The following is an 11,380-nucleotide window of genomic DNA, read 5'->3' as shown; positions in this document are numbered from 1 at the left end:
CAAAGAGATGGGAGAAATGGGGGGAGGAGATCAGACGAGGGTGTGAGCGAGGAGGTCTCGGGGGTACGCAAGGAGGTGAAGCGAGGTGAGGAGCGTATGGAGAAAGAGGTGAGAAATAGTACGGCTAGGTTACAGGGGGGCATAGAGGATCTGACGAGGGGAGTAGAGCAGCTTACAGTGGGACAGAAGGAATTAGTGGATCAGGTGGAGAAGAACACTGCGGTAATCGGGGGGGTTAAAGGCGACGCAGAAAGACATAAAAAAGGAACTGGTAGCGACGAAGAAGGAATGTCATATGGTGCATGAGGGGTTGGCGAAGAGGTTGGACGAGGTGACAGAAGCAATGGAGACGAAAGAACGGGAGGTGAGGACGCACATATAAACTATCAAGGTGGCCTTAGAGGACGAAATTGAGGGGGCACACACCGGGAAATGAAAGAGGTGAAGCAAAAATTAGAGGATGTGGAAGAGGGGGTGAGTGAAATTAAGAAGAGACGGAGGGAAACTAAGAGGGAAATAAAGGAGGAGGTGATTGAATATGTACAAGGTCTGTGTTCAAATCATGATGATGTGCTCACCAACCAAATAAAGTGTTTGCAGGTGGCGGAAGAGGAGCGACGACGAGGGTGCCGAGGTGAGTCGTGCTGTGTATGGTGCTAAGAGGTTTTTCGGCAGAGTGTTCGGCGCAAAGAGAATTCTCGCGCGCTTGGGATCGCGAAAGCACCCGGGCGTTCGTGGAAGGTCCTTTGTGTGTTGTGTTAAAGCGAATGGCTCGCGCGTGAGGAAAAAGTGTGCGTCAAAGAGTGAGCGTGTTATAAAGGGTACGGAGTGTGACAGAGAGTGAGAGCGATACGGAGTGTACGTGCGAGGGTGAGAGTGACTCGGGGAGTGAGTTGGTGGTGGAGCGGGTGCGAGGATGCACGCATGGGATAAACGGCAAGAGTGTGCGAGAATGCACACCTGGAATGGTCGAACGTGTGCGAGAGTGCACACCTGAGTTAGTGGTGGGCGCGTGTGCGGGAGGGCACATCGGAGCGCGTTAGTGGGGTGGATGCAAGAGTGCAACGCCCATGGTGAGTGTTACGGAGGAGAGGTGTGGAACGAAGTGTGCGAACGACGAGTGTGCGAGAGAGGTGTGGTGTGTAACAGGGAGTGTGGTGGTGGAATGGACGGAGTGTGTGGGATGCACTGGAGGCGCCGTAACGCCGGGCTTGGTGAGTGTGAAAAGGGTCGCGTATGCGTGCGAGCATGCGAGTAAGGCATCGACGTTAAACGGGGCAGCGTTTAGGGGCGACGGATAGCCGACGCGAGCACTCGGCGCGCGGTTGCGCTTTGTTGGATGCTCGGCCCGGCGCGGATCGATGCTGCATCGCTTCTCTTTGAAGCGCCGTTGCCGATTCGGGCTTGGCCCCGCCCTGCACAGTCGAGGCCAGGCCTTGTCGGGCAAGGCGACCGGTCCGGTTCAGGGACAGGTTGGAGGAAGCGGAACGGTGCCCCCCTGGCGGGGGGCGGGGTTCCGACCGGCGAGATTGAGCCGGGCCGGGGAGCGCAAGGTGCCGCGCCGACATGGTGCGTGGAATCTCGGCCCGACCAAACCCCCCCCCCCCCCCTTGAACCGAATGCCGGACGGATTCAACCTGCAGGCGACCAAACCACCCGTATTCATTGCTCGGCTTTGCGAAGCCGAGTTTTAATGAGGTAACGACGCACCGAGGCTCGAGTTAAAGGACATTTGGTAGGGATAGGGAATTTGTGATTGGAAAATTTTTGATTGGTTGGAATTTGATGAGCAAACTTTATAGTGGGAGATACCCGATGTGGTGGGATGGCAAATCCCACCATCCCTCAAACGGGGCACATGAGCTCTAGTTTTATGGGGTTTATGGCAGTGAAAACTAGCCCGGGAGGGTTAGGATATAATGTATAGGGGACCTAGAGATGACCATAGGTAACGGTAAGGTTAAGTAGCGACATGGTACAGGTAGTCGGGGACGCAGAGAGGTTAGAATGGTTGTTAATGACGTGGGATGTGCTTAGTTTAAAGGGGCGACTGGGAAGCGCGAGTTTTAGCAGGGCACCAGGAAGATCAGATGATGCCGTGTGTGTGAGAGTCTTAGTATTGAGCAAATGAGGCAATGCTCGTGAATGGTGCCGTGTGTGTGTGTTGAAAGTGTACTCAGCAGCGTATTGTGAGAAGTGTGAGATGAGTGACATTGTGTTGAGTGAATGAGCTTGCATGGGGTGCAAGTGAAGAACAGGTGTGTGGAACGCTTGGTGGGTATGTCCGAGGTGCAGCCATTGGGTATGTCCGTGGTGCAAGCCGTTGGGTATGTCCGTGGTGCAGCCGTTGGGTATGTCCGGGGGGGTGTGTCCATGGTGCAGCCGGGGGGGGGGGGGGGGGTCCGTGGTGCAGCCGGTGGGGGTGTCCGTGGGTGCAGCCGGTGGGGGTGTCCGTGGTGCAGCCGGTGGGGGTGTCCGTGGTGCAGCCGGGTGGGGGTGTCCGTGGGTGCAGCCGGTGGGGGTGTCCGTGGTGCAGCCGGTGGGGGTGTCCGTGGTGCAGCCGGTGGGGGGTGTCCGTGGTGCAGCCGGTGGGGGTGTCCGTGGTGCAGCCGGTGGGGTGTGTCCGTGGTGCCGCCGGTGGGTGTGTCCGTGGTGCCGCCGGTGGGTGTGTCCGTGGTGCCGCCGGTGGGTGTGTCCGTGGTGCCGCCGGTGGGTGTGTCCGTGGTGCCGCCGGTGGGTGTGTCCGTGGTGCCGCCGGTGGGTGTGTCCGTGGTGCCGCCGGTGGGTGTGTCCGTGGTGCCGCCGGTGGGTGTGTCCGTGGTGCCGCCGGTGGGTGTGTCCGTGGTGCCGCCGGTGGGTGTGTCCGTGGTGCCGCCGGTGGGGTGTGTCCGTGGTGCCGCCGGTGGGTGTGTCCGTGGTGCCGCCGGTGGGTGTGTCCGTGGTGCCGCCGGTGGGTGTGTCCGTGGTGCCGCCGGTGGGGTGTGTCCGTGGTGCCGCCGGTGGGTGTGTCCGTGGTGCCGCCGGTGGGTGTGTCCGTGGTGCCGCCGGTGGGTGTGTCCGTGGTGCCGCCGGTGGGGTTGTGTCCGTGGTGCCGCCGGTGGGTGTGTCCGTGGTGCCGCCGGTGGGTGTGTCCGTGGTGCCGCCGGTGGGTGTGTCCGTGGTGCCGCCGGTGGGTGTGTCCGTGGTGCCGCCGGTGGGGTGTGTCCGTGGTGCCGCCGGTGGGTGTGTCCGTGGTGCCGCCGGTGGGTGTGTCCGTGGTGCCGCCGGTGGGTGTGTCCGTGGTGCCGCCGGTGGGTGTGTCCGTGGTGCCGCCGGTGGGTGTGTCCGTGGTGCCGCCGGTGGGTGTGTCCGTGGTGCCGCCGGTGGGTGTGTCCGTGGTGCCGCCGGTGGGTGTGTCCGTGGTGCCGCCGGTGGGTGTGTCCGTGGTGCCGCCGGTGGGTGTGTCCGTGGTGCCGCCGGTGGGTGTGTCCGTGGTGCCGCCGGTGGGTGTGTCCGTGGTGCCGCCGGTGGGTGTGTCCGTGGTGCCGCCGGTGGGGTGTGTCCGTGGTGCCTGCCGGTGGGTGTGTCCGTGGTGCCGGCCGGTGGGTGGTGTCCGTGGTGCCGCCCGGTGGGGGTGTCCGTGGTGCCTGCCGGTGGGGGGTGTCCGTGGTGCCGCCGGTGGGGGTGTCCGTGGTGCCGCCGGTGGGGGTGTCCGTGGTGCCGCCGGTGGGTGTGTCCGTTGGTGCCGCCGGTGGGTGTGTCCGTGGTGCCGCCGGTGGGTGTGTCCGTGGTGCCGCCGGTGGGTGTGTCCGTGGTGCCGCCGGTGGGTGTGTCCGTGGTGCCGCCGGTGGGTGTGTCCGTGGTGCCGCCGGTGGGTGTGTCCGTGGTGCCGCCGGTGGGTGTCCGTGGTGCCGCCGGTGGTGTGTCCGTGGTGCCGCCGGTGCGTGTGTCCGTGGTGCCGCCGGTGGGTGTGTCCGTGGTGCCGCCGGTGCGTGTGTCCGTGGTGCCGCCGGTGCGTGTGTCCGTGGTGCCGCCGGTGCGTGTGTCCGTGGTGCCGCCGGTGCGTGTGTCCGTGGTGCCGCCGGTGCGTGTGTCCGTGGTGCCGCCGGTGCGTGTGTCCGTGGTGCCGCCGGTGCGTGTGTCCGTGGTGCCGCCGGTGCGTGTGTCCGTGGTGCCGCCGGTGCGTGTGTCCGTGGTGCCGCCGGTGCGTGTGTCCGTGGTGCCGCCGGTGCGTGTGTCCGTGGTGCCGCCGGTGCGTGTGTCCGTGGTGCCGCCGGTGCGTGTGTCCGTGGTGCCGCCGGTGCGTGTGTCCGTGGTGCCGCCGGTGCGTGTGTCCGTGGTGCCGCCGGTGCGTGTGTCCGTGGTGCCGCCGGTGCGTGTGTCCGTGGTGCCGCCGGTGCGTGAGTCCTTGGAGAGCACGTGACGCACCCCACCTGAGACGAGTTGAGGAGGGAGATAGAAGCACGCAGGAGCTTTGAAACCACCGCAGCTCTGAAACCATCGCAGCTTTGGGACCATTGAAGCTTTGAGACAACCGCAGTGGTGACCACGGCAGCTTTGAGCTTTTGCGAAGCGACACCGCAGGGCGAACACGATTGAGGAAGGGCGGCGGCTGCTCACTCCCGGCCCGGCCGTCCTCCTGTGTCCAGCCAAACCTTCCTCCCCTCCCAGTCATCCGTGCCTGGCCTCATCCATCCATTCGTGTGAGTCTGACCGTAGTCTGTCTTTTGTCTTGTCCTGGGGTATAAGTAAGACTGTTTAGTGTAAGCTAGAAATTGCTCTGTTTCTTCTGGTCCTTCCATCCTTTCTGTTAATTATTTTATTATCTTTCCTTCTCCTTGGTTCTTTTGACTTGTAAATAATAGTTAGTAATAAATTATATTTGTATTTCCTACCTTTGTGCTTCTTCTTCATGCTCGTCCGGTCGCTTTAGTGATTTCCCCATTGGACACCTGTGGCACGATTTGGCCAACGAATAGGAATCGCGTCTAATTCTTGTTAATAGTTCGCGCCGCGGTTGCTAAACCGCTCGGCAATTAACATCTGTCCGCGGTCGCGAACGGGGTTGCGCCCCTGCCTCTCCGGAGGGAGCTGTGCAGTGTCAGGACTCACGTCGGTCAGTCACAAACAAGGGGACTAATCCCCCCTTCTTAAGGGGAAGAAGGCCGACGTAGAGATCTGTGACAATATATTTAAAATAAATAAAATTTGCAGCGGCATTGGAGACGCCCCGGGAACAGGTAAGACTGCAGGGATCTCGCGCCGTCCCTCCATCCCACGCAATTTTGTATAGCTTTCTGGCTTTGAGTCCGCCATTGAGTTTTCGCCTCGAGAGCTAAGGCCTTCGCAATCGGCTTCCGTGACCGTCTGATTTTCATCAAAGGCGGCCACACGACAATATGTATGTATGTATGTATGTGTGTGTATGTGTATGTATATATATCATGTCTGGGGGGTAAAGCAATATCTAGAGCCAGGTAGATCTGTATCGGTAAGTATTCGACTGTCGCGATAGGGAATCTACCTGTAATAAGTTCTTCATGTTTAGGCGTTTGTCGGGATAAGATGTATGATTGTGGATCTACCAGGAGATTCGAGTGTTAAGTAGTTAGGGATTAAAGATAACTCCCCTGTGAGTCCAACCTGGTCATCAAACCTTTGTCCATTATGGCACTGCAAACCACATAAACATTAGTTACGACCTTTAGTACAATACTAAATGACGCCCTCCCCCCTGACATGACTTAGGAAGAAATCAGGCTGGAACACCGCCACAATTGGCCGCCACCATTTACACCTCCGAAAGGCCAACCCACCTCGCATAGCACGTGCTATAACACAAGGACCATGGGGTCGAGGTGTGGGGAGAGTTGCAGTGGCGCAGTGGGCGTGCCCCTGGACGAGCCGGCGAGTCGTGGGAGGCTCTGATTGGCTGAGCAGTGCGCCAATGCGACGTCATCGGCCAGGAGATATTAGCGAGCGCCGATCGCCATGAGAGAGAGAGAGCAATTGGTTCGAGAGAGAGAGACGGAGAGTCTTCGAGAGAGCTCTCTTTTTGCCCTTCCTTCGTGCTTGGACGTCATTCGTTTTTCTTCCTGCTTGACTCTTGGAGATTGGAGTCAGAGAGAGATTCCCAATCCTGGCAGTTTGCAGTTGACCAGTTCGGTTCGCAGTTCACGGCTTGAGTTGGCACTCCCGGTGCGATCCCGAGTTTGGAGAGTCCTGTCCCTGGTCGAGTGGAGAGTTGCAGCTCGAGCAGCTTTAGTCCCGGCCGGCAGCCCGGGTGGAGTTCGCTTGCTTTGTGCAGCCCTGCGTTGGACCTTTGGAGCGAGGGAGCTCGTGGTGTGCTGTTGAACCGACGAGGCCTGGTGGCGCTCGGAGGCGGACGGAGAGGGCCATGGGGCCGTGTTACACTGAAGACGACTCGAGCCAGATAAGCCCGAGCTCTGCGTTTACACTTTACATGACGAGACATTTTATTTCGTATTCATATTCCCTCTGTATCTGAAGTGTGTGTGGGGACATCCCGATTAGGACATTTTATTACCGGCGCGTGTTTTTCACTGTCTTTGCTTTTCATTAATAAATCCTTGTATTATTTTCTGTATATACCTGAACGCAGTTTTCCTGGGTGTTTGGTTTTAATAGATAAGGCTGCGGGGCTCTTGTCATTTCCCTCCATCCTGCGCGCTTTGGGCTTGGGTTTTGGAATCCGCTATTAAGTTTTCGCCTCGGGAGTTAAAGCCTCGTAATCGGCCTCCGCAACTCTGATGTTAATCGCAGTTGCGCGACATTTGGTGTCAGAAGTGTAGGATTCGAACCCGTTGGACAAATTGTTTTGGTCCGCGGCGAGACATTGACACGGTCGGGCGTACATTGTGCCCGAAGTTGGAACGCAAATTTTTTATAGGCGAGGCTGAGAAATTTAATAATCAATTGGGCTTACGGAGCGCGATATCGCGTCTTCGTCAAATTTAAATTGTGTTTCTGGAATTAAAATATATACATTAAATACGCGCGTGGGAAACAATCTTCCGGAAGGCGGATGTCGGATATTGACGAGATGGAGGTGCATAGCGAGGCTTCCGTCAGCGTAGGGAGTGAGCCGGAAATGGGGGAAATGGAGGATAGCGTTGGAACTTCCCCTGCCGGCTGGGACGGCCCCGATAGATCTCCAGACCATAGTAGATTTAATAAATGCTCATAGGGCCGATAGTGAGCGATTGGGAAATCAAATTGGGGGATTGAAAAATGATATGGGAGAAATGAAAAGTGGGTTGGAAAATAAAATGGAGGGAATGAGTAAGGAGATCGGAGAAATGAGGGCCGATAGTGAGCGAATGGAAAGCAAAATGGAGTCTCAGGGGAATGAATGTTGGGAAGGAATGAAGGGAATGAGTGACAGTTTGAAGGAACAAACGAGTAAATTGAGGGAAGGACGAACGAATGGTGCCGGCGGGGCTCAGGAGCCGGGAATGGCAAAAATGGGAATTGCACAGGGGATGGCAATTGAAGTAAATGGGGAGACTGCAGGTGTACTGGTGGATGAGGAATGTGTACAGGTGAGCGGGGAGTGCCCACAGGTAGATGGAGAGACTGCAGGTGCAGAGGTAGATGGGGAATGCCTGCAGGTAAAGGTGGAGTGTCCACAGGTGAGCGGGGAGTGCCCACAGGTGAATGGGGAAGGACATTTGGAATGTGAGAATTGTAATGGAGAATGTTTCCCACATTCTGGCCTGGTTGTTTGTCGGGACCGGGTGGATGTCACATCACCCCAACCGGGGGATGAATTGGAATCCTTGCAGCACCAGGGTGGTGGTGCGGAGCAAGAGGGGGTAGAGTTTTTGGGGGTCTGTGTAATGGAGCCGCACCGGGTATTTATTGGGGATATTGATCAAAACCTGGCGGGGCCAGAAATGATTTGTGATGATGATGATGATGATGATGAGGATGAGGTGACACAGCGGCTGGGGACCTGGGACAGTCCCATGGAGGTAGAGCTTGTTCAGGCCCAAAGGAGTTTGGGGAATGAGGTGAGTTGGTCCGAGGAGGTGGTTGGAATGACCGAGGGGACGTTCACCGAACACTACGATTTGGAAACAGAGGCTCCAAAATTGGACAACCAGTTGGGGGAGTGCGTTGGCTCCGGGCTGGATTCGGACCTTGGGGAGTCGGGAGATAGAGCCTCCGAAGATTTGGTCCCTGTAGGGAATGTGGACCAGCTGCAGTGAGGGGAGGAACAACCCGAGGGAGTTGTTACCTGCAGCTGTGGTTTGGCACAGGTGGTGAGAAATTTTAAAAGAAAAAAGAAAATTACATTTAAATGGGAATGTTATTTGGCGCAGCCATGGGGAGAGTTGGGCTGCGGAGTTTGGACCAGGAGAGGTCATGGGTAATGGCCTCGGGCAAAAGTTGCCCCTTTCAGAATTTGGTAATGCCAGCCAGCTGGGGGTCTGTGCTGGCGAGATTTGGACGTGGGGTCCAGCCATGGGTGGCATGGTACGACCTGGGCCCCACGGGGGGTCTGGTGGAGTGTGGCGTCCCTTGTCCGTCGGGGCGCCGTCTGAGCTGGTGGCTCGGGCCGACAGGGTCACCGGACCATGGTGGGGGTTAAGACCTCCGGGGGGGTCTGAGGTGGTCTCTCAAGCCTGGGAAGGCAGATATTGAGGACCACTAGGGGGAGGTTTTGTGGGTTGCGCTTTGGTGGTGGCACTGCGTACGGCCAGCTTGGGCCTGATGTAGTGACCACCCGGGCATGCGACCTGGCACCCTCTCCCTGAGACTTTGGGACAACCAGCATGTGGTGACCTGGCATGGTGGTTGGTCTATGGACGCGGGTCGAACCGAATGGACAGGAATGAGACAGCCTGCCGGACAACCATTGGGGCATCTGTGGAACATGATGGTGAGAGTGACCTTCCACAGATGCTCCGTTATGATTTATGGACTCTCGGGTTGGGAAGAGAGCCATGGGGTTGATGAATCGGGAGATGTGTAACGAGCCGAGCATATGGGCCATGCTCGGCTGGCAAGTGCATGGCAAAGCATCTTTCTTTGGTTGACATTAGTGAAATGTGAAAAATGTTTGGCATGGGTAATCTGGGGTTAGATGTAAATTAAGGGGTGAATTTTGTGAAGAGAAATGGTGGACACTGTACAGTGACGCCATTATTGATCCAGGTGTGTTAGACCAAAGTGTTGGAGGCTGTGATGAAATTGATAGGGTAGCAGGACACAGCTTTCAACTGGTTGCGGGGGCAACTGTGCTGATATTTGGGACGCGGGGTTATGGGGATGTAGTTGTGTGGTCTGAGGGTCAACGTGGTGCTGTGCGTGTCCGAGGTGTGTGGACCATGTCTTCTGGGTGGGTCTCCTGGTGGAGCATGGCTGTTGACTGGACCTTGGTGTGGTCAAGTGTGGGTGAGCACTGGGGGGGCTGCGGTTCTGTGGACTGGGGGGTGAGAGGGCGGCGTAGGTGACGTGAGGGGAATGCCACGCACTGCGACAGTCTCCCCAGGGCCGAGGTTGTGTGTGCGGTCGTGTGTTTTTGGCAGGGAGTGCTCACCACATTGGCCAGCTGGGGCTGGTGCAGCCGTGTTCCTCGCAGGGGGGCCGAAGGATGGATGGTGGGTCGCACCCTTGTGGACACTCATGGGCCATGTTGGCGTTTTGACTGCTCACATTGTCCCGATGACCCTTGCACGGTAGAGGTGCAGAGCTGTCGTGGCCACTGGTAGTTGTGTAGCGATGATCACCGTTGGATGCGGATCCACATACCTGCCAGTATAGTGGGGACAAAAGTGGAATTTGGAAGTATTTGGTTGGCCTAATGTGAAATTTTGTGGGTGGATGGCACTTTGGGCTTGACCAACCTGCAACTACCTGCACTTGAGGTGAGTGTTTTGAGGAGTACTGTCCCAGGCTCCAGGTCTTGCTTTGGAAATTTTGGGACATGTAATTTGGAGTTGGGTGTTGGGAGGCGGGTGAGAGTGATGACATGGCCGGTGAGGGGATGGAATGGGGGCCACACTGTCTTGTGGGTGGCGTATGTTTTTGTGTTGTGGTTATGTGTTTTGATGTGGTCGTGAGAGTGGAACCTGGAGAGTGAGATGATTATTGGAGACCATGAGGGGTGATTATTGTGTTTTGGAAATGTGTAAGGATTTGAACTGTGAACTGGAGGATTTCACATGAAGCAGGCCATGGCAAGCCTTGCAACACCTTTTACACCATCTATGGAATTGTGCTGAATTGTGTGGAGAATTGAATGGCAGCGGTGGAGGAAGTGTGTTTGGGGTCTTGTGGGTGGGGAAGGTGTGTGTGTCCGCAGGTACGGACCAAGCTCTGAGGAGCGATGCCTGCGGCCTCCCTCTGCGGCAATTACCCCTGGCAGCCGGTGGTATCTGGAAATTGGAGCTCGTCGGTGGAGGGTCTGGTTGGGCGCCGCGGGGTGAGGAAGTCCCATGGTAACCCGTGTTGCTGCGCTGAAGCAGGAGGCCGCGGAGGAGCCTGGTGTGTGTGGAGACCCTCACCGGCGAGGTAACAGCGGAAAGGGGCTGTTGGGCTGTCACGGGGTCAAGAGGTAAAGGGGGGGGGGGGGGGGCAATGAACTTGTAAGTCTCGCGAGATCTTGGAGACGACGGCAGGGATTTTCGAAGCTCCACACGGTCTCCACGTTTTCAAAGTTGTCTGTTCACAATTGTATTTTGTCGAAACTGTATTTATCTTTCGGTGTGTGAACTTATAGTGTGCCCCTTGGAAGTTTCTCGGTGTTTATCTTTCATAAATTAATCGTTTGTTTGCCACGTCGCGAGGCGAGGCCTTGCAGCCTCAGGCTTCCCCCGTCGAAGGTTGTTCCTTCCTTCGCTGTTTTGCTAGGTTTTTTGATTTTCCCTTCTCCCCCAAACTTCACCAAACATCTACTCTTTGTTTAACGTTGTAAACCCTCCCCCACCCCACCCCCCCCCCCAAAAAAAAAAAAAAAAAAAACATTTCCCTTTCTTCTCGTGTGCTTTTGTTCCATCGTGCGCCTCTGTCCATGTGCGCTGTCCCTCCCCGCCCCCATTATCCCCTTGCCTCCCACCTTTTGCCCTGTTCAAGTGACTCGTGGTTGTCCATCAAGGCCCTCTCCCCATTGATATTTTCGTGAATATAAGATTGTTCTTCACGGTTCTGGTTAAATATGTTGAAACTTTCCCCTGCAGTGTTTTATTCAGTGGTTTATTACAACACGCTGTTTTTCTTCCTATTTAAAAGGCTCCTTTCAATTTCCTTTTCAACTCATTCCATTTCAAAAAAATATTCAATCTCTTATAATTATTTCTCACTACATGCTCTAAATTCTCATTCATTCCACCCCTCCTCCATCGTTCTTAAACCGATCGCTAACTTGAAAATCACA

At 56.5% G+C, this 11,380-nt stretch overlaps 1 protein-coding gene across 2 annotated transcripts in view; it reads left to right on the top strand.

The window, feature by feature from the left end:
* The first annotated feature begins 4,428 nt into the window (after positions 1 to 4,428).
* Positions 4,429 to 11,380, top strand: part of LOC137419011 (uncharacterized) — a 29,161-nt gene continuing 22,209 nt past the window's right edge. The window contains exon 1 of one of the 2 annotated variants that reach the window (XM_078769211.1): positions 4,429 to 4,682. Coding sequence is in view for 1 of the 2 variants with exons in the window: in XM_078769209.1 (XP_078625335.1) it covers positions 10,443 to 10,518 (76 nt within the window). In the remaining variant the exon portion in view is untranslated. Of the gene's footprint in view, positions 4,683 to 10,262; positions 10,519 to 11,380 lie in introns of those variants that run through there. The other variant, XM_078769209.1, reaches the window with a different exon arrangement.

Source organism: Myxine glutinosa, unplaced genomic scaffold (assembly GCF_964187855.1).
Source record: "Myxine glutinosa unplaced genomic scaffold, kmMyxGlut1.1 SCAFFOLD_1689, whole genome shotgun sequence".
Lineage (NCBI taxonomy): Eukaryota > Metazoa > Chordata > Myxini > Myxiniformes > Myxinidae > Myxine > Myxine glutinosa.
Note: the sequence above shows the minus strand (reverse complement) of the source record. Positions and strands in the feature narration are given on the sequence as shown.